This window comes from Pagrus pagrus (assembly GCF_965226575.1).
Source record: "Pagrus pagrus genome assembly, chromosome: 4".
Lineage (NCBI taxonomy): Eukaryota > Metazoa > Chordata > Actinopteri > Spariformes > Sparidae > Pagrus > Pagrus pagrus.
The window spans coordinates 33,417-54,138 of NC_140188.1; the positions used below are offsets into that span (position 1 = coordinate 33,417).

General features: G+C 41.6%; 1 protein-coding gene across 2 annotated transcripts in view; it reads right to left on the reverse strand.

The window, feature by feature from the left end:
- The window catches only part of dgkd (diacylglycerol kinase delta), a 29,084-nt gene extending 15,789 nt beyond the window's left edge, over positions 1-13,295 (reverse strand). Inside the window, exons 1-9 of one of the 2 annotated variants that reach the window (XM_084352064.1) lie at positions 13,049-13,295; positions 9,100-9,210; positions 8,801-8,881; positions 1,534-1,638; positions 1,318-1,450; positions 1,032-1,138; positions 751-876; positions 356-458; positions 63-225 (exon numbers count right to left, since the gene is read on the reverse strand). In XM_084352064.1, coding sequence (XP_084208190.1) covers positions 63-225; positions 356-458; positions 751-876; positions 1,032-1,138; positions 1,318-1,450; positions 1,534-1,638; positions 8,801-8,881; positions 9,100-9,210; positions 13,049-13,186 — 1,067 coding nt within the window. In that variant the 5' untranslated portion in view covers positions 13,187-13,295. The remainder of the gene's footprint in view (positions 1-62; positions 226-355; positions 459-750; positions 877-1,031; positions 1,139-1,317; positions 1,451-1,533; positions 1,639-8,800; positions 8,882-9,099; positions 9,211-13,048) is intronic. The other variant, XM_084352063.1, reaches the window with a different exon arrangement.
- Positions 13,296-20,722: the final 7,427 nt, after the last annotated feature.

A 20,722-nucleotide genomic window follows, 5' to 3' on the forward strand; every position in this document is an offset into this window, starting at 1 on the left:
TTAATGTTGATAAACCTGTTCCTACCAAACTCTCTCTCTCTGTGTCCCTCTATCTCGCTCACCCAAGGTGTGGTCCTCCGTTCATCAGGTCGAACACCTGCGCCGGGTTCAGCAGCTGTTTGAAGCGTCGCAGGAACTTGACACCCTGATTGTCTCCACTTTTAGAGTTGACAAAGACGAGCAGTGGACTGGTGCAGGATGGAGGACACGATGCCTTCCAGAAACCTGAGCACACAAAAAAAACATGGCCTCAGTATAAACTCAGGTGTTTACGGTGTCTCAGGTGGAGTACAGAAGTCAAAGTGCAGTTGAAAACAGTGTCTGAGCGTCCATAAGTGGATCATGTGGATCTCACCATCAGAGTCGATGCTGTTTAGAGCCGTCGGAGGGATGACGGACACTTTACACTGACCCAGAGGACACTTGGAGGACAGCTGCTCCTTACAGCCTGAGTGCACCTGCAGGACAGAGGGACCAAACACACCTCAACAAACACTGTAAAAACCTGACTTCACCTGAACCTGTCACATGATACCTTCAGTATAATGCTCACAAGACCTCATGACACACTCACCACTCTGTTAACTACAACACTGTACAACACTCACTTCCTGTACAGATGTTTCACAAAAGAAGCCTCCACATGATGCTGTTGTTCTTCTGGAGGACATCCTACCTCTGCTGGAAGGCTCTTTAATGTGAAACACCTGCAGGAAGTGATGACAGTTACCATGGTTACCAGAGTCTCACCATGGCTTTACACCAGAGACACCTCCAGTCCTGCAGTCGGAGGACGCTGCCACACGTCTTATCACAGACGTTACATTTAGCCGAGACCGGCAGGTTCCCCTCCAACCACTGATGAGGCATCGACACCTAAGGATAGAGGACACAGGACAGAGGACACAGGTCAGAGGTCAGAGGAAACAGGTCAGAGGTCAGAGGACACAGGTCAGAGGACACAGGTCAGAGGTCAGAGGACAGCGAGGTGTTAAAGTGTTAAAGTCCAGCAACGTTCATTTGTGTCTCACCCCATCCTCGTCCTCAATGATGTCCCTCCCAATAGAAGCCAGTGTGGTCCACTTACAATTGTTGGTGGCTCTGACCGCACAGCGCTTATGAGCCTTAAATTTACACACTGACGCGCAGACACACACACACACACACACACACACACACACACACACACACACACACACACAGGTGTTAGACGTTCTATTGAGGTCCTTGATGAAAAGGAGGAGGCCTCATTGATACTGTCACGTTAGCCTTATGTTACTAGTCAGTTAGTGTGTACTGTGTGTGTAGAGTGTGTACCTTCACAGGACAGGCCGTGTGATGTCACTCCTGACAGCGCCTCTCTGCAGACGTTACAGTATGTCGGTCTGGCGTGAGAGCAGGCGTACCAGTTGTGCATCCCACTGAAGTGGTCCATGCTGTACTGGGTGGACTGGGAGAGACAGAATCAGACATTCAGCAGCTCATACTGGGACTCACACTGGCCATACTGGTCTTACTGGTAATAACACAGACCTCATAGTTCTGTCTGTTCTGGACGCTGCGCAGAGCTGCCATCCACTCCTCCATCTCCTTCCTGTTGTCTGCACACAGGATGAGACGTCTGCAGGGAGTGATCACCTCCTCGCACAAACACACACACACACACACACACACACACACACAGAGGTAAAAACACTGGTTAGCCTTCAGTTAGCCAAGAAGGTGGAGTTGTAGCCATATTTGACTAAAGCCTATGAATCAATCCAAAACCTAAACTGGACCAGAACTCGTTTGAAAGCCTTATTCTTCATCTCTCTCGCCCGATCTGGAAAACAATACAGACACTTCTGTTTGTTATAGTTTGCAGAGCTCCTGGTCCTGTTTCTGAGTTTTTATCTGAATTCTCAGATTTTTTTGAATCCGTCAAGTTTAGTCCTTAAAGGGGAACTAACGTTTTTTACAACCTGGACCTTATTTCTAGCATAAAATACAATCATTTACTCACCCAGATAACTTTGGTGTCATTTGAAGTCGTTCGGACGAAATTAGATCCAGTGGAGCGCCGTGTATATCCATATAATGCGAGTGATCCGGGCACCGAAGCGCAGCCTCTATGAGCATTTTCTGCCGCGAAACTAGTTCATTTCACCAATATTTTGTTATGATACGCTCGTGCTATTCCCCTCTGAGTTGCCTGTTATCAACATCCCGGGTCTGTAGGTTGACCTAGCCGTTTAGCCTAGCTGCAGCCGTTTGTTGTTCTTTGGCCAGCTGTTCCTCTCTCTGCCTCCGCATCCTCCTTTCAACGAGCTCCTCATCCGTGTACTCTGGCTCAAAACGGTAAGGACGTCCATCATAAACAAAGTCATCGTCCACCACCTCACAATCGGAAAAACATTCAGCCATGTTGCAAAAAACTAGCAGTAGCAAACTACAGGTAAACAAGCCGGCTGTCGCGGGTGTGCGCGATATTCAGAGATGACATCATCCAGGTCAGAGATTAGTAGGTCAACCTACAGACCCCGGATGTTGATAACAGGCGTATCATTACAAAATATTGGTGAAATGAACTAGTTTCGCGGCAGATAATGCGTTATATAGAGGCTGTGCTTCGGTGCCCCGATCACTCGCATTATATGGATATACACGGCGCTCCACTGGATCTAATTTCATCCGAACGACTTCAAAGTTATCTGGGTGAGTAAATGATCGTATTTTATGCTAGAAATAAGTTCCAGGTTGTAAAAAAACGGTAGTTCCCCTTTAAAACAGATTAAGTAATTATCACAAGTGATTTTAAAATAATATATCTAATAATATATATTTAAGATAGTCTGGGTACTGCATTTACCTCATTATTAGATTTGATTGGCTTCAGTCAGTGAGTACATTTTAGTCACACCCTCAACCTTGTTCTGGTATATGGCATTGAAATTGAACATTTAATAGTTTTCCCACAGAATACTCTTTTATCACACTATTATTTAATAACTTTTGAATTCCTATTACTGGACTACACCCCACAATGCAAAACATTCTGTTCTAGATGTCTGTCTGACGGTGCTGTAGTTAAATTTAAAGAAAAAATTCCATCTGCTTTTTATTCAATGTCATGTCCCAACTCATCAGTCGACTCCGGTGCTAATCCTAAACCCTCCCAGATTGATCATCTCGTTGGTAGTGTTGCAGGCTCTTTGTGAATACACTTGACTCTATTGCCCCTCTGAAAAAGAAAACAATAAAGCATAAGAGATTAACTCCATGGTGTAACCCCCAAACTTGCATATTAACACAGACAGAGAAAATTTGAGAGGAAATGGCGTTCCACCAAACTGGAAGAATCACAACTAGTCTGGCTAGAAAGTTTTAAAATGTATTATAAAGCTCTCCGTAATGCCAGAGCATCTTATTGGGTGTCTTTTAATGATAAAATTCTACTTATGAGAGACAAAATTAATCACCTATATATCCAGAATTATTTTCTACCACCGACCTTAACCAGATAACTTCAACAATTTTTTCATCTAAACCATCAACGTGTCTGTTAGACCCAATCACAACTACATTGCCTAAAGAAGTTCGACCTTTACTTAGCACCTCTATACTCAACATGATCAATCCGTCCCTATTTACAGGTTGTGTACCACAGTCTATTAAAGTAGCTGTAATTAAACCGCTTCTAAAGGCAAACACTTGAGCCAACTGTAGACCCATATCTAACCTTCACTTTTTCTCTGAGATTCTTGAGAAAACAGTTGCTGATCAGCTGTCTGACTTTCTTAATAACAATAGTTTCTATGACAATTTCCAATCAGGTTTCAGAGTGCATCATGGAACCGAAACAATATTGGTTAAAGTTTCAAATGATCTCTTAAGTGCATCTGACGAGGGTCTTGTCTCTGGGTTAGGGTTAACCCTCTCTGCACTGGCTTCCTGTACAATCCAGAATTTAATTTAAAATCCTCCTCCTTACATACAAACTCCCACCACTGTTGCCAAGTGCTTGTTCAACAGGGAAATGTTGGGTGTCTGTATATACATTAATCAAGGAGTTTGGTTTAGGCCTGCTATATTTGGAAAGTGTCATGAGATGACTTTTGTTGTGAATTGTCGCTATACAAATACTATTAACTGGTTGTTGTTGGTGCAGTTTACAGGTCCATTGTTCTGATGCTATTAATAAAACACACAAGTGTGTGTGTGCGTATGTGTGTGTGTGTGTGGAGACATAGTTGTGAGCGATCACAGCTTTTGTGTTTCATGTGTGGTCGTAATTTCCAGACAAACAGACCCTGACTTCCACTTCCTGTTCAGCTGCTCCACAAAGAAGCGTCTGTTCCCACACACACACATTAAGCTGTTTGACGTCTCTCAGGTAGTTTCAGTCTGAAGTGTATTAAAGCTGAATCCTAACATGGTAACTGAGACAATCATCTCTCTGTCACTCAAACTGGGTTGTCCGACACAGTTTTGTTCAGTTAGGCAACAGACGCACTTGGTTAAAGATGGTTTGGGTTAAAACAGACCCTTTTAGAACATTTAACATGGTTAGAAAGGATGACTTCCTCCATGTTTGTATTTTTCTGCTCATTCTCCCCCGAGTCACACAGCTGTGACGTCATAAAAATGTGACCGTTCAGTTTTAATGAGGGCCCTGAAGCAACATTAATGATAATGTACCACGAACAACAGGAGCAGTGATATGAGATCATGTGAGAGACTCAGGCTGGAAAACTTTGTGTATTCATACTGAACCATCACAGTACCAGCGTCACAGACTACACCGTCTGCACACTGAAACATGTCATGTGGAACCAGAGTTCAGAAGCATCGTCAGCAGCACATGCTGAGTCCGAAGAAGAAGCTGATTAGTGTGTGTGATACCAGCCTGAGTACTTCACATCAGCTGTTTGGGACGGTTCAGGTTCCCTTCGGATACAAGACGAGGACAGTGAGTGACATCCTAACACACATTCATGATATCCAGATTAAAGAAAATGATCCGTATGTATTTGGGTTTTGGTCCCTGGACCAGATACGAACCAACCGAACCTCCAGTGTGTCATCACACACCTCAGACTGACTCACAGACTGCTGGGAAAAACAAACAGGGAAATAAACACATTTTTATGATATATATTATCAAACACCAGGGAGAACAAATCAAGGCTTATTTAATAAGTGAGGAGACATATAGTAATAACCAGCACTAATCATAAATCATATCCAGAGGAGACATGTCAGGATTAATTTGACAGATGTCAATCAGACTGCAGCTGATCAATAACAGCAGGTGGATGTCTTGTTTGTTGATCGGTAGCTGTTTGGGTCACAGGACGAAACATCAGCAGATCTGACTGAGAGATGATCAGGATCAATAACTGTTAAAGAATAGTAAGAAATATAATTACATAGAGTGAACGTCTCGGATTCATTTAACAGAACCAGCAGCTCTTCAACATGTCAGCAAAATCTGTTCTGATCCATCAGACTTGTTTATGTACAGGACCACGCCTCTATTCTGGACTAGATATGATCCACATCCATCAGACAGTAAAATATGAAAACAACTGTGAGAACAACATGATGGACACAGAACCATCGATGCTGTTTACTGTTCACTGCAGGAACCATCATGGTCTGTTTCCTTTGTTCTTCACCACTTTATGGAACTAAATACTACATCCAAGTGCCTGCCAGAGGCTGGTGACGACTACAACAACAACAACAACACTGAACAACACACAGTCAAACCAGACTTGTATAAATAAATCCTCACAGAGGAGCAGACTGAAACTGTTTCATGGTTTCAGTAATGTCCAGAAGTTCCAGCTGACAGCAGAAGGGAGGAGCTTCATGCAGTGCAGACAGATGTGAGCGAGGCAACCGGATGTTGGTGTTTCCTAATAACAGCTCGCTGATCTGAAATGGTCGTCAAGTGACGTCCTGTGATCTGAAGTGTTCAGAGATTAAAATAGCTTCAGGAAACTTGCACACATCATGAATCTGTTCTCAGATCTGTGGTTGTCCACAGAGCTGCAGCTGGAGGCTGAATGACGTCTGCAGCTCAGCTCACATGACTCCAACACAGACAAGCTTCATCTGAGTGGTGGGACTGGAAATAATGAGTCAATATTATCAATAATGAACCAATAATGAGCCAATATTATCAATAATGAACCAATAAAATCAATAATGAACCAATATCATCAATTATGAACCAATAATGAGCCAATATTAACAATAATGAACCAATATTAACAATAATGAGCCAATATTATCAATAATGAGCTTATATTAACAATAAGGTCCAATATTAACAATGATGGACCAATATTATCAATAATGAGCCAATAATTAGCCAATTTGAACAATAATGAACGAATAATGAACCAATATTATCAATAGTGAACCAATAATGAGCCAATATTAACAATGATGAACCAATATTAACAATAATAAACCAATAATGTGCCAATATTATCAATAATGAACCAATAATGAGCCAATATTATCAATAATGAACCAATAATGAGCTGATATTAACAATAATGAGCCAATATTAACAATCATGAACCAATAATGAGGCAATATTATCAATAATGAACCAATAATGAGCCAACATTGCCAATAATGAACAAATATAAACAATAATGAACCAATATTAACAATAATAACCCAATAATGTGACAATATTATCAATAATTAGCCAATTTTAACAATAATGAACCAATAATGAACCAATATTATCAATAATGAGCCAATAATTAGCCACTTTTAACAATAATGAACCAATAATGAACCAATATTATCAATAATGAACCAATAATGAGCCAATATTAACAATAATGAACCAATATTAACAATGATGAACCAATATTAACAATCATGAACCAATAATGTGCCAATATTATCAATAATGAACCAATAATGTGCCAATATTATCAATAATGAACCAATATTATCAATAATGAACCAATAATGAGCCAATATTATCAATAATGAACCAATAATGAGCCGATATTAACAATAATTAACCAATATTAACAATCATGAACCAATAATGAGCCAATATTATCAATCATGAACCAATAACAAGCCAATATTAACAATAATGAACAAATATTTGACACGTTTCCTGTTTCTTTTCCTCATCAGTCTCCACAACAACACACAGGAATCTTGTCCACTTGACTTTTTTGTGACATCAGAGGGACTTTTTAATCTACTGACAACAATCTGACAGACATGTTCAGGTTAAAACCAGCTGCCTGTTTGCATCATTAATCTGTAATGACACATATATCATTAATATACAAAAACCTCCAAGTTTTACTTCCAGCTCAGTTTGCTCAGAGATGCTTTATATGATCTAATGAAATAACTGAACTCACAGTCTGAGTGATGACTCTGACCAAATTAGCTTCTTACCTCACGAGACGTCAGTCTGAGTCCTGAACCACCGACACAAAATCCACTTCAAACGCAGTCCTGAACCAGGACGGTCCGGATCTTTAAGAGGTTCTGGTCTTTTAGCAGACCTGGTTCTGGCCTTAAGCAGACCTGGTTCTGGTTTCAGTGACAGTCTGTTGCTGCTCTGCTAATGCCCCCCCCCCCCCCACACACACACAGTAGCTCCACCCACAACCTCTCGTATGAGTCAGGGTGACTTCCTGTCTGTCGTCATGCCGACCCCCTTGACACGGAGGACGAGAAACCGACAGAAGAACAAGAATCTTTAGACACAGAGACACACACACACACACACACACACACACACACACACACACACACACACTAGCTATGAGCGTCACACACAGTGTTTGCTATACATACACTGTCACATGAACACAGCCTCAACACACACTAACACACGCATGCACACACGCGCGCGCGCGCGCACACACACACAGACTCAATTAATACACATCAAAGCTGAGCTGCTGGCTCATTTACACAAAGTGACAAAGTTCACCAAAATAAGACTTCAGAGTTTAGATTTCACATTAAAAGTTTCACTGATAAGCTGAATCACCCACACAAGACCAATGGATGAAAATTGTGATTAAAAGATATGATATGGAACAATTAACTGTTCTTAACAGTTAAGATGAGAACTCAAGAGGAACTATGTTTACATTCCAACAACAAGACTAAAGACTGAACCACTGAAATATCACAGAGAATGATCGGCTTCGTGGAGACATGACAGTCCAGACCTTTACATGTGTGTTTCTGTTTTCTTTTGCTTTGTTTCTCTTGTATATTTTCAATAATGAAAAATTAATTAAAATAAAGTATTATAAAAGTTTCACTGATAGATTTCTGATCACATTGTTATTATTAGTTACATGTTATCCATAGTGAAGGGATCAATATGATGTGATTCTGGCGTTGAACTCATCATGAGTCTATATGCATCTCAGGAAGGTCAGAAAATCTGAAATGTTCCCAGATGTTTGTTTTAAAAATACTGGGTGTGTTTTTTAATCAGTCATTGATGATCTCTGACACGTCTCCCAACATGTCACAGTAATGTTCGCCTAACGTTCGCCTACAATTCAAAACTTTATTTTCGAGCTGAGGACAGAATACATGGATACAGATCATCTGTGTTCACATCACCATGCTTCTCAGAACAGAGATTTAGTTCATAAAACAGCTGCTGACTGTGGTTTAGATCAAACCTACAGGACAAAGACCATCTGTTAGTGTTACCATGACCGTGATGACTGAGCACCTTCATCACCCTCATCATCTGAGAGGGTCAACTCAGCAGCAGATTGAAGCGTTTACTCACTGTGAAGCTGTTGTTGACGTTCTTGGTGCTTGACTCGGCCACGCTGGCGTCAGTCAGGTCCACTTCATCAAAGATGATCGACTGCGCGCGCGCACACACACACACACACACACACACACAGTAGGTCTGAGATCAGTTTCATCAAAGAACAAAAGTTTAAAATTTAAAACTAACTCTTCTCTGTTCACGTTTGAGGTCCAAACCTCCCGGCCACGCCCACATGATGATGTAACCATGTAGCTCCCAGGTGTGTTGTATCTGACACACTGAGCTGCAGGAGCAGTGATGTCATGAGTCACCTTGGCAGTCTGAGCGTAGTATAGAGTCCTCCCTCTCAGTTTGAAGTATCGTCTCTTCCAACGCTGGAACGAGTTTGTCTGTTTCAGCAGGTTCCCCTCCTTCAACACCGTCTGTGACGCACGCACGCACACACACACACACACACACACACACACACACACGTCAGTGTGGTTTCTAGCTTCACAAAGTTTCTTTGGATCAAACAGTTCAGTGATCTTATCTTTGGTTTAGTTCTGTGGAGGCAAAGAAAACACTAACAAATGAAGACACACACAGAGCTGTGATGATGATGATGACTGTATGAGCTCAACACTGCAGCAGAGTTGTGTGTGTGTGTGTGTGTGCATGCGTGCGTGCGCTCTATAGTGAACAAAGAGTCAAGTCAGTGACAATAATCAGATCTTTTCTTGGAAACAGTCGACTGATAATCTTGTGATCCAGATAAACATCATCAATACACAGAGACACATTTATATTGATCAGCTGCAGACTCATCTGACCACTACATGACTCACACTCATCTATATATATGATCATATATATATAACTGATCTATATATATATATATATATGATCACATGTGTTATGAAGGTGAATGATGAACTAATGAATCAGATCTATAGTATCTGACAGTTATCAAAACCAATAACAAGATCAATCAACAGAACAATAATCAGCTAATACTTTGATGATTGATTTTTTTCTTCATGTTTGTCATGTCAAGATGTGATCAATCATCATCACGATTAATAACATTATCGGACATGATGTGTTGTGCTCGTCAGGTTTAAATCAGCATCAGATTTCAGTTATCAATATAATATGAAGTTATAGGAGTGAGACTACAGACGACCTCTGTGGTCTCATTTAAACACTTGTTAGCAACCGCTAACCACTTTTAACACAGAGAAGAGCTTTATAATTAAACTGTGGGACATTTAATGATGGATTTTATGTTGGAGAACAAAATGTGTAAATATGTTCAGCCTGTGGTGACCACACACCTTATTTCACACATTTAACTGAAAACACATTCAACAAACTCACAGACTTTGAGACAAGGGAACAGGAAGCGGTTTTTCCTGGAGGTAACACCACTCTATTCATTATCGTACTAAAGCAAATGTAAATGTTTGATGATCATCAGCTTTAATATCACCTTTATCTTGAAAACTATGTGAAAATGTTTCATCACTGCAGGTCTGAATGTTAACAGACACACCTGTAACATCACTTGAGGCAGTGTATCAGGCGTCACACGGCTCTGTCTGGAGACACTGAAGGGTTTAAACTACTTTAAAACATCTGCAGCAGAACACCTGGAAACACCTGCCGGGTCCATCAGAGCGTCTGAAGCTGTGAAGCTAAAGTTGATGTTAGCCAGAGCAGCTACAGCTTTCTCAGGATCACAGTTGCAACCACTGATTACTGTCATTATCCATAAATCTGCTGATTGTTTACATGATTAATTGATCATTAAGGGTCAAAGTGAAGACTTCAGATTTCTTCTTTTGTCCAAAAACTCTTCATTTACTGTCAGAGAAGACAAAGAAAAGCAGCAGGTCTGGAAGCCGACAACGTTTGACTGTTTCAACTTGATAAATGACTGAAACAGGTAATTGATTATCAGTTTTCTTTCGATTGCCTAACTGATTTATCGACTTATCGTTGCAACAGGATTTTTGTCAAAAACATGTAGATGTTAACAGTAAATATTAATTCTGTTGAATGTCACAATCATTGATTGGTCTCAATAATGTGATGTATTGATAAATGTTTCTGTGGACTCTTTGACATATTGAGTCTTCATGTTGTCTTCACTACTGAATTAAATCAACTCTTTCTGACAGAAATGTTTCCAGACATGAATCCACACAGCTGTTACAGATCAATAATCACCGTTAAGACATTTTTACTGGTGTATTAGCCCGTGTTTGATTAATCTGCTCTGTCCTTCTTACATAAACTAAGTTGGACTGCAGTCTTTAAACGCCTCGTTGCTCTCTCATGCCTCCATGTTCATGTTTTTGTCTCACACTGTGAAATTTCCCAAAACAGCAGCTTTAAATAGAAACTCTGAGGCCTGGAGCCAAACTCACTTCCTGTGACTCAATCATCCACGTCAGGCTGAGCTACTGCTGCCTTCAGTGACCATCGCACACATCAGTGCTGCTGAGGACTTTAATAACTGCCCTGACACAGTGTGATGAGGTTGGGCCTGTCATACTTAGACCTGACTTCAGTCTGAGTCACAGCAACATAAAGACTCAATAAATCAATAAAACTGAGGATAAAACAGTCAGACAACACTGTGAGGAGATTCATCAGGTCGTAAAATGTCTCAAAAACAAAAGAAATCCATCAGAATAATAATAAACAGCATCAGTGTTCCTGCCAGCAGTCAGTCTGAAGCTTCACATACAGACTGCACAAGATTTTATTCTACAGTCACAACAGAAAACTATTCAAACTATATAACCCTCTTTAACTTTAAACTTTATCAAAAGGCTTTAAACAGTCTTCAGTACGAAGAAGCCTTCATATCAGTCAATGTTCATTTCACAACGCTTCAGACCAGAGACTTTGGTATTTCCGAGCTTTAGAACAGCACTTGAAGGCAGCACAAAGTTAGTAAACTGCAGTAAGGTTGAATAACACTTCATCTTCAGGGTGAGGGTTAGGTTATTAAGCTTCTCTTATCTTAATGTAATTAAATACAGCTTGTCTTGTGAGGTAACAGAGGAATCAGTCTGATTACTTCTGACATTGACGTGTAAATTAGTTTGTTATGAACTAACAGTTAAACCCGTCAGCCTGTGTGAACACTGAGGACCGTTATGTCTCCTTAGACAGACCGACATTTTACAACTTTGCACACCGGGTTTAATGCCCGCTCTTCCCCCGACCTGCAGTACCAGCCACCGCAGAGTGCAGCCCCTCTCTCACGGGTGGGCTGCTCTGGGAAAAGGCGGGGCTGTCCGCCGGGCCTGAGACCCTTCAGCTAGCAGCAGTTAGCCGGGCTAGCCTCGGCTTCAACTACCGGGTTCTGTCCGTTTAACGGTTGAAAGAATAATTTACACCGTGTTACAATCATATGTTTTAACTGTGTCTGGGTACATTTTCTCCCAGAATCTGAATGTTAGACCCCGGGTTAATCCTGGTTTTAATTTTATTAAGTTAGCTACCAGCTACACATTAAGTTACGGCTAAAGACATTTAAAACACGGCTTGTAGCGCTGTATTTGTATGTTTTACCCCGGACATCAACAAAAAAACGAGTTTTATTCAACTATATTTCACGCAGTGGTATTTACCGGGAGTGTTAGTGAAGCAGCTGTGGCCCTTACTCCAAAATGTACCGTTTGCTATCGAAGGCAGGAGTACTGGATCCAAACTCCACTTAAAATCCGTCAGGTTTCAAGACACATTACTCATTAGAAAATATGCGTGAGATCTAAAAATCGATTAAAGTCGTTTAATGTTCAATCACATCCAGTCCTCAAATCGGCAAAATCAAAATCCACCAAACAGAGGTGATTTCAATTGAATGTCCCGTTTTTAAAAAGCTTTTCTCTGCTCGATGGAGCCGACCACAGTGAGTTAGGGGCGGAGGGAGATGAGGGGAAAAAGTGTCAAACCGGTTATAAAAGATGACGTATTATAAACACACGAGATGTCTGGTGTGAATGGTGTGTGCCGTATAACACAACAGGCCCTTTATATTCAGATAAAGTCTTAACTGATATTGGACACTGTGTACAATCTGTGCTAATAAGGAAGGTAATGTTAAAATGTGACATTTCCGTATGGAGTTCCGTGTACCGTTGTCTCCCTCGATAAGAGCGGTGCAGCTCGGGGCTGTGTGTGGCCCTCCCCCGCTGAATGAAAACAGACACTGACCACAGATCATGTCCGCTCTCATACTCCGGCCTGTTAGAGACTCTTTACCTTGCTGCGAATCTGGCCGGATGTGGACACTTTTCGGATGAGTTTCTGCGGGGTTCCGGGCTCCTGCTCCGGCTCGCTGTCCGACGACTCGTCCGGGCACCGGGCCGCGGCAGACTCCGGTCCCCCTGCCTCCGCCATCCTGCCATCAGACCCCCGGGGAGGACCAGGGGAGCGAGCGCCCCCCAGCGGTAGAGAGCGGACATCACACAGGAGGAGATGAGAGAGGCGCTTACTAACCTCTGCTGGTTAAAGTCTGGCATTACAACACCTCAGTGTCTATTAACACCAGTAACAGAAAGAGAAAACGATTTAAAACCATAGATCTAACTTGATGGGATGTTTGGTTTTACAGTAGACTCACAGCTTTTCAACATTAGACATGGAAACTGTTTAAAGGGACACATGTTGTGATTTGTGTCAGCAGATAAAATATTTCTTCTGTCAGAAAAAGAAAAACAGTTGGAACTTAGAAATCATGACAGTAAAAATATTAGGATTCTGATAGTTTGATCAGAGTCTCAGAGGACAGCAGGAAGTTGGCTGAGGTTACATTAACATAAACCTCCTGAGAGACAGTAAAGACACGTGTGTGTGTGTGTGTGTGTGTGTGTGTGTGTGTGCGCGCGCGTGTGTGTATGTTCAGTAACAGGGTCAGCTGAGGGGTGTAGGCTGGTTTTCAGTTTCACCCTCATGTTGAAAACTAACAGGCAGGAAGGCAGTGAAAGTAAGACAGACAGACACACAGACACACACACACACACCTGATTCTAACATTAACCTTCAGACTTGTGCCATTGCTCAAACTTCTCCTTAAGGGATCAATACTTCACATCTGATCAATAGAAACAAACAGTGTGAATATCATCGTTAGTTAATGGAATAAAACAGATCAATGAACTATAGATTACATCACTGCAGCGTTCAAGTCCTTCAAGAAGCCTGTCAACACCCGGTCAACACCTCGGGCCCTTTATTGTGTTCCTCAAGCTGCTCCTGAGCAGTGTTTTGCGGTGCGTCAGGGCACATTCACCTGCTGGGGGGCCACTGCCATCGGGTAGTGTTGTTGTGATGAGGGGGTGTACTTGGCCCACAACAGTGTTTGGATGGGTGGTGCTGGTGTCAAGTGGCATTCACATGAATGCCAGCACCCAAGGTTTCCCAGCAGAACATCACATTGTGATGAGATGATCAATGTTATTCACGTCACCTGTCAGTGGTTTTAATGTTGTGGCTGATCAGTGTGTGTGCGTGTGTATGTATATAGATATAGATATAGATGTAGATATATAGTCACGGCCGGCTCAAAGCCATGACAAATAATGGGAAAGAACACCAGAAGTTAAAGCAAGGAAAACATAATTTATTGAAACTCACTCAAAACCAACATATCAAGGTGGAAACAGAAGCAAACAAACACAATAAGGAGCATGGAGAGTAGAGAGCAGAATTTATCCTTTGTCCTCTCTCTCTCATCCAGAGCTACTGAGGTGTGCTCTTATAGTACTGGGAACACCGGGCCCAGGTGTTCCCAGCAACTAACAACAACCCTGACCCCTCCTGCTGGGCATCTGCAATACAAAAAGGAGGAAAAGCAAACAGCACAAGAGGCATGGCCGTCACAATACATTTACTATATACATATATGTATATAGTATATGTACTAATATATATATATATATATATAGAGAGAGAGAGAGAGTATATACTATCTATATATATGCTTTGGCAACATTGTTGTAAAACTTTCATGCCAATAAAGCCCCTTTGAATTGAATTGAATAATGTATATATACATATACACACACACACACACTACATACAGTACAGACCAAAAGTTTGGACACACCTGCTCATTCAATGAGTTTCCTTTCTTTTCATGACTATTGACATTGTAGATTCACACTGAAGGCATCAAAACTATGAATTAACACATGTGGAAATATGTACTTAACAAAAAAGTGTAAAACAACTGAAAATACGCCTTATATTCTAGTTTCTTCAAAGTAGCCACCTTTTGCTCTGATTACTGCTTTGCACACGCTCTGCATTCTCTTGATGAGCTTCAAGAGGTAGTCACCTGAAATGGTTTTCACTTCACAGGTGTGCCCTGTCAGGTTTAATAAGTGGGATTTCTTGCCTTATAAATGGGGTTGGGACCATCAGTTGTGTTGTGCAGAAGTCAGGTGGATACACAGCTGATAGTCCTACTGAATAGACTGTTAGAATTTGTATTATGGCAAGAAAAAAGCAGCTAAGTAAAGAAAAACGAGTGGCCATCATTACTTTAAGAAATGAAGGTCAGTCAGTCCGAAAAATTGGGAAAACTTTGAAAGTGTCCCCAAGTGCAGTCGCAAAAACCATCAAGCGCTACAAAGAAACTGGCTCACATGAGGACCGCCCCAGGAAAGGAAGACCAAGAGTCACCTCTGCTGCGGAGGATAAGTTCATCCGAGTCACCAGCCTCAGAAATCGCAGGTTAACAGCAGCTCAGATTAGAGACCAGGTCAATGCCACACAGAGTTCTAGCAGCAGACACATCTCTAGAACAACTGTTAAGAGGAGACTGTGTGAATCAGGCCTTCATGGTAGAATAGCTGCTAGGAAACCACTGCTAAGGACAGGCAACAAGCAGAAGAGACTTGTTTGGGCTAAAGAACACAAGGAATGGACATTAGACCAGTGGAAATCGGTGCTTTGGTCTGATGAGTCCAAATTTTAGATCTTTGGTTCCAACCACCGTGTCTTTGTGCGATGCAGAAAAGGTGAACGGATGGACTCTACATGCCTGGTTCCCACCGTGAAGTATGGAGGAGGAGGTGTGATGGTGTGGGGGTGCTTTGCTGGTGACACTGTTGGGGATTTATTCAAAATTGAAGGCATACTGAACCAGCATGGCTACCACAGCATCTTGCAGCGGCATGCTATTCCATCCGGTTTGCGTTTAGTTGGACCATCATTTATTTTTCAACAGGACAATGACCCCAAACACACCTCCAGGCTGTGTAAGGGCTATTTGACCAAGAAGGAGAGTGATGGGGTGCTGCGCCAGATGACCTGGCCTCCACAGTCACCGGACCTGAACCCAATCGAGATGGTTTGGGGTGAGCTGGACCGCAGAGTGAAGGCAAAAGGGCCAACAAGTGCTAAGCATCGCTGGGAACTCCTTCAAGACTGTTGGAAGACCATTTCAGGTGACTACCTCTTGAAGCTCATCAAGAGAATGCCAAGAGTGTGCGAAGCAGTAATCAAAGCAAAAGGTGGCTACTTTGAAGAACCTAGAATATAAGACATATTTTCAGTTGTTTCACACTTTTTTGTTAAGTATATAATTCCACATGTGTTAATTCATAGTTTTGATGCCTTCAGTGTGAATCTACAATTTTCATAGTCATGAAAATAAAGAAAACTCTTTGAATGAGAAGGTGTGTCCAAACTTTTGGTCTGTACTGTATATAATATATATATATAAATAATTTGTATATCTTAACAGGGACTTAGCTGCACTTCTGCTCATATTTATCAAGAAAATGCAAACAGAAGTAAACGTCTATGAACAAGTTAGTTTTGATGCAAGTCTTTTTTTCTTAAAAGTTAAGTTACAAACATTGCACACGGCTCGCTGCGTAGTCGGTGTTCCAGGTGTTACGCCATTATGACATTACTTTCCCCCCGTCCCTACCGTCATTTTACTTTTTAAAAAAGTAGATAGTTCAACAACAGACGCTGCAATTACAATATGCCGGAGGCGTCCACTCCCTGCAGCAGCGGGGCCAGCAGCAGAGTCGCAGCACAACAAGAGCCACATTTAACTTTTAGCGTGGAGAGTTAGGAGAGATCTAATCTGAGACTTCAGCACTCAGAGTCAACTGATGTTTAACTTGAACATGTGACTGATGACGCATCGACTAAACAATCACAATAACTGAACAAGTCAAGAATCACAGAGACATTGGGCCTCATTAATGACCCGTTCTTACGAACAAATTTGTTCTTAAGTCCCACTTACGAAAATTTTACGAAGATTGAGGCATTCATGAAGTTTTTCTTATCCAGGATTTATTCTTAGGTAAGAACAAATCCTACGAACACTCAGGAGTACTCTTACGCACATTTCAGTGCCGACATGTTGGCATGGTTGTATTTTCTTCACTTGTGCAGTTCAATAAAATACAATATTACAGTGATAATTCTGTCATATTTATGTATTTATTCATTTCATATTTTTGGTAATTTACAGAGAATTTTACATTTTAAAACAAATGAAATGTGCCAAAGATTTAACATTAATCAAAAAAATTGGAAACCATGCCATCAATTAGTAACCCCCCACCCCACCCTATTTATACGTGGCATTTCTCCATCCAAGGCCCACAAAACAATGGCATATATATTGCTGCTGCAAGAGATTGCTGATCGTGCCCTACGGAGGAAGCAAATGTTTCGGGATCACATCACACACTTCGGTCCAACCCTGTCCCCCGCATGTGCAGGTACTGTCGACCCAAGGCTTTTTGGCCACTGGAACATTTCAACGGGAGCTGGGGGACAGGGTGGGCACATCACAGCCATCCATTAGCCGCGCTCTCCCTCGAGTCGTGGATGCAATAAATCAACTGGCCACACAATACATAAAGTTTCCATACACAGCAGAAGATCAAGTCGCAGTTAAGAGAGGATTTCATAACATCGCTGGCCTCCCTAACACCATTGGCGCAATACACTGCACGCACGTACGCATTAAGGCACCCTCTCCAGACTCCTTCCCATACCTCAACCGCAAGCAATACCATTCGATAAACGTACAACTTATCTGCGACTCAAATAACCACCTACTGAACGTGGTCTCCCGGTTCCCAGGAGGAGCACACGACTCCTATATTTTCCAAAACAGCTCCGTGGGAACACACCTTGAACAAGGAGAAGCTGGTGACGCATGGCTCATTGGTACGTATCTTTTATAATATAATTATATTTTCCCATAAAAGTGTCTTTTTATTATAACATTTTATATTTTATTTTATTATAAAATCTGCTTAGACTAAGGTCACGTTTATTCAAACACCTTGCATCTTAACTTATGACTCTCTCTTACCATTACAGGTCTGTATGATGATCATGGCCTGCTGTGTCCTGCACAACATCGCTATGAAGGATGTGCGTCCTGACGCGATGATGGGACCAGACTGCAGACGCGCTCATGTTCGAGCGCAATTAATTGCCCGCTTGTGAAGAAAATGCATTAATATCACAATTTCAGTCTAACAGTCTAATTCAGTTAAAAAAATTTTTTTTTAAAAAGACAGACCGGTTTCAGTGCACATCTTTCACACGTTTAAAGTTTTTTTTTTCGCTTCACCTGCTGCGCTCCAACTGATTTATTTTTTGCTTTTGGCATTTTCATGCTGTTTGCTCTGTACTACGACATCAGTGTCCACACGGCCCTGCAGTTTCTTTTATGGGCATTAATGGGCAGTTACCTATGCTAACCCTATGTTAATTAGACTCACCTTGCACACGCTCTCAATTTACGAGGAGGTGGTATTCATCAATGTAGGAACACAGCTGCGAACAATTCTGAGGCTTACGAACGCGTTGATGAATCTGACGTAGGGTTTTCTTAAGGAACCTCTTAAGAACAACTTAAGAAAGAATCTAAGAAGATTTTGGTGAATGAGGCCCATTGTGCTTTTCATCTGTCACATGTGGAACAACATCAATCATCTCACACTTTTTATTAACCAGCTTTGTGTCGTTCACATGTTGAACAGCGAACCCTAACCCAAATCTAACCCTGTGAGTTTGGCATCTGAACTCATGACGTGTCCGTCTCACCAGGCTCAGGTGTATGTCTCACTTAGCTCAGGACCACAGCTGACCTACATGAATCTTCCCAACCTGATTCCCAGGACCCTGTCTCAATAAAGTCCACCTACAGATGGTTTGTTGTGAGGAGGATCAGGTGACAGCTTTCAATCAGCTCCATACAGAGAGAGATCAGGGTTACACCTAAGCATTATGAGGATGGCCTCTGAAGTCACAACCAGGTCACTGACACATGAAAGAGGCTCAGTGGGAACAAAACAGCTGATACGCTTCAGGAACTGACTTTATTAAAGTGGAACATTCATGAACTGGTAGTCCATTGAGGAGACAACACAGGCTGAGCCTACATGTGAAAATCATGACAATCATTATGGACAAAATAAAGACACGAATGTACTTCATGATGTCCATGAAGAGACAGAACGCTCCAACAATGAGTCCATCACTGTGTCTGTGTGGACGCCTGGAGTCCCTCCTGACTGTGGGGGACAAAGACAGGCTGCGTTTATTCACCTGATATTTAACAGAAAACATAAATGTGTCGTCAGTTTATGAACCAGAACAGCTCTGTGATCCGTCCTGCAGCTTCGTCTCTGCACTCTGAATCCACAGCGTCACATTTCTATTTGCATGGGTTTCTTATTTACAATCATCATCAGTTTGAGTTTGAAATGAGCTGAGAGTTTATCACGCTACAGTCTTTGTGTCTCATTCAGAGGAAAGACACCGTCAACAAATCATCATCACATCACGACCAACATCTGTCTTCTCATCACTCAGAGACGAGACCGGCTGTTTCTGTACACTTATTGTAGATATTATAGTTATTATAATTATTGTAGTTATTTAAGTTATTATAATTATTGTGGTTAATTAAGTTATTATAATTATTATAGTTATAGTAGTTATAATTATTTAAGGGTTGGGGTTGCCTGGGTCACCAGGTCAGATTTAGACTTACTCAGCTTTGAACGCATAATAATATATTAATTTTTATGACCTGACGAAAGTAGCTGCTTTATAGTCGGCTGCTGTGGCACTTAAACATCACCATCATCGTCTTTTATCCACAGGGGGCGCCACAATCAAACCATAAAAGATCCTTTAACATCTAATACTGATGTGAAACGGGTCATTAAAGCAGCTGTTGTGGCTCCTTCACAATAAAAGCCTGCCTTGGGCTATGTACACACGTAGCCGGGTATCTGCTAAAACAAATATATTTTTCTACGTTTGGACCTGTCCTCCACATGAAAACGCATCATAAACGAATATTTAAAAAAACTCCGGGCAAAGTGAAGATTTGCGAATACTCCGTTTATGCATTTGCGTGTAGACGGAGATAACCGGAGTTTTGCGTTTTCGAACGTCACAATATGCGCAAAAACAACAACAAATCTGCTCTGACATCAAACGTGCGACCTTTGTTTACTGCAGAAGCATGGCTCCGAGTGCCTTGAAAACTGTGGTGGTGTTAACTTTTGTGCAGGCGCTGTTTACCTCTTTGATTTTACAAGCCCAACTACTGCTCCAAGAGCACAGGCGACGGATAACATTGTCGGTGATTTGTGATTGAAAACGCAGATGTACGGTTATGTGTGGAAGGTTTTTTTTTCGAAAAACGAGGTAGTGTGGATAAAATGTATTTTATAAACGGAGGGGGGGAAATATTCGGTTTTAAAAATACCTGGCTACGTGTGTACATAGCCTTGATGTCACTGTAATGTGACACCTGTGAGTGTTAACGAGGTCACATTATACATCAAAGAAAAAACACAAAGACACAGGCCTACTTCTTACCCAACACACACATGCACACAAACACACACAGATGCACACCTGAGTATGGGT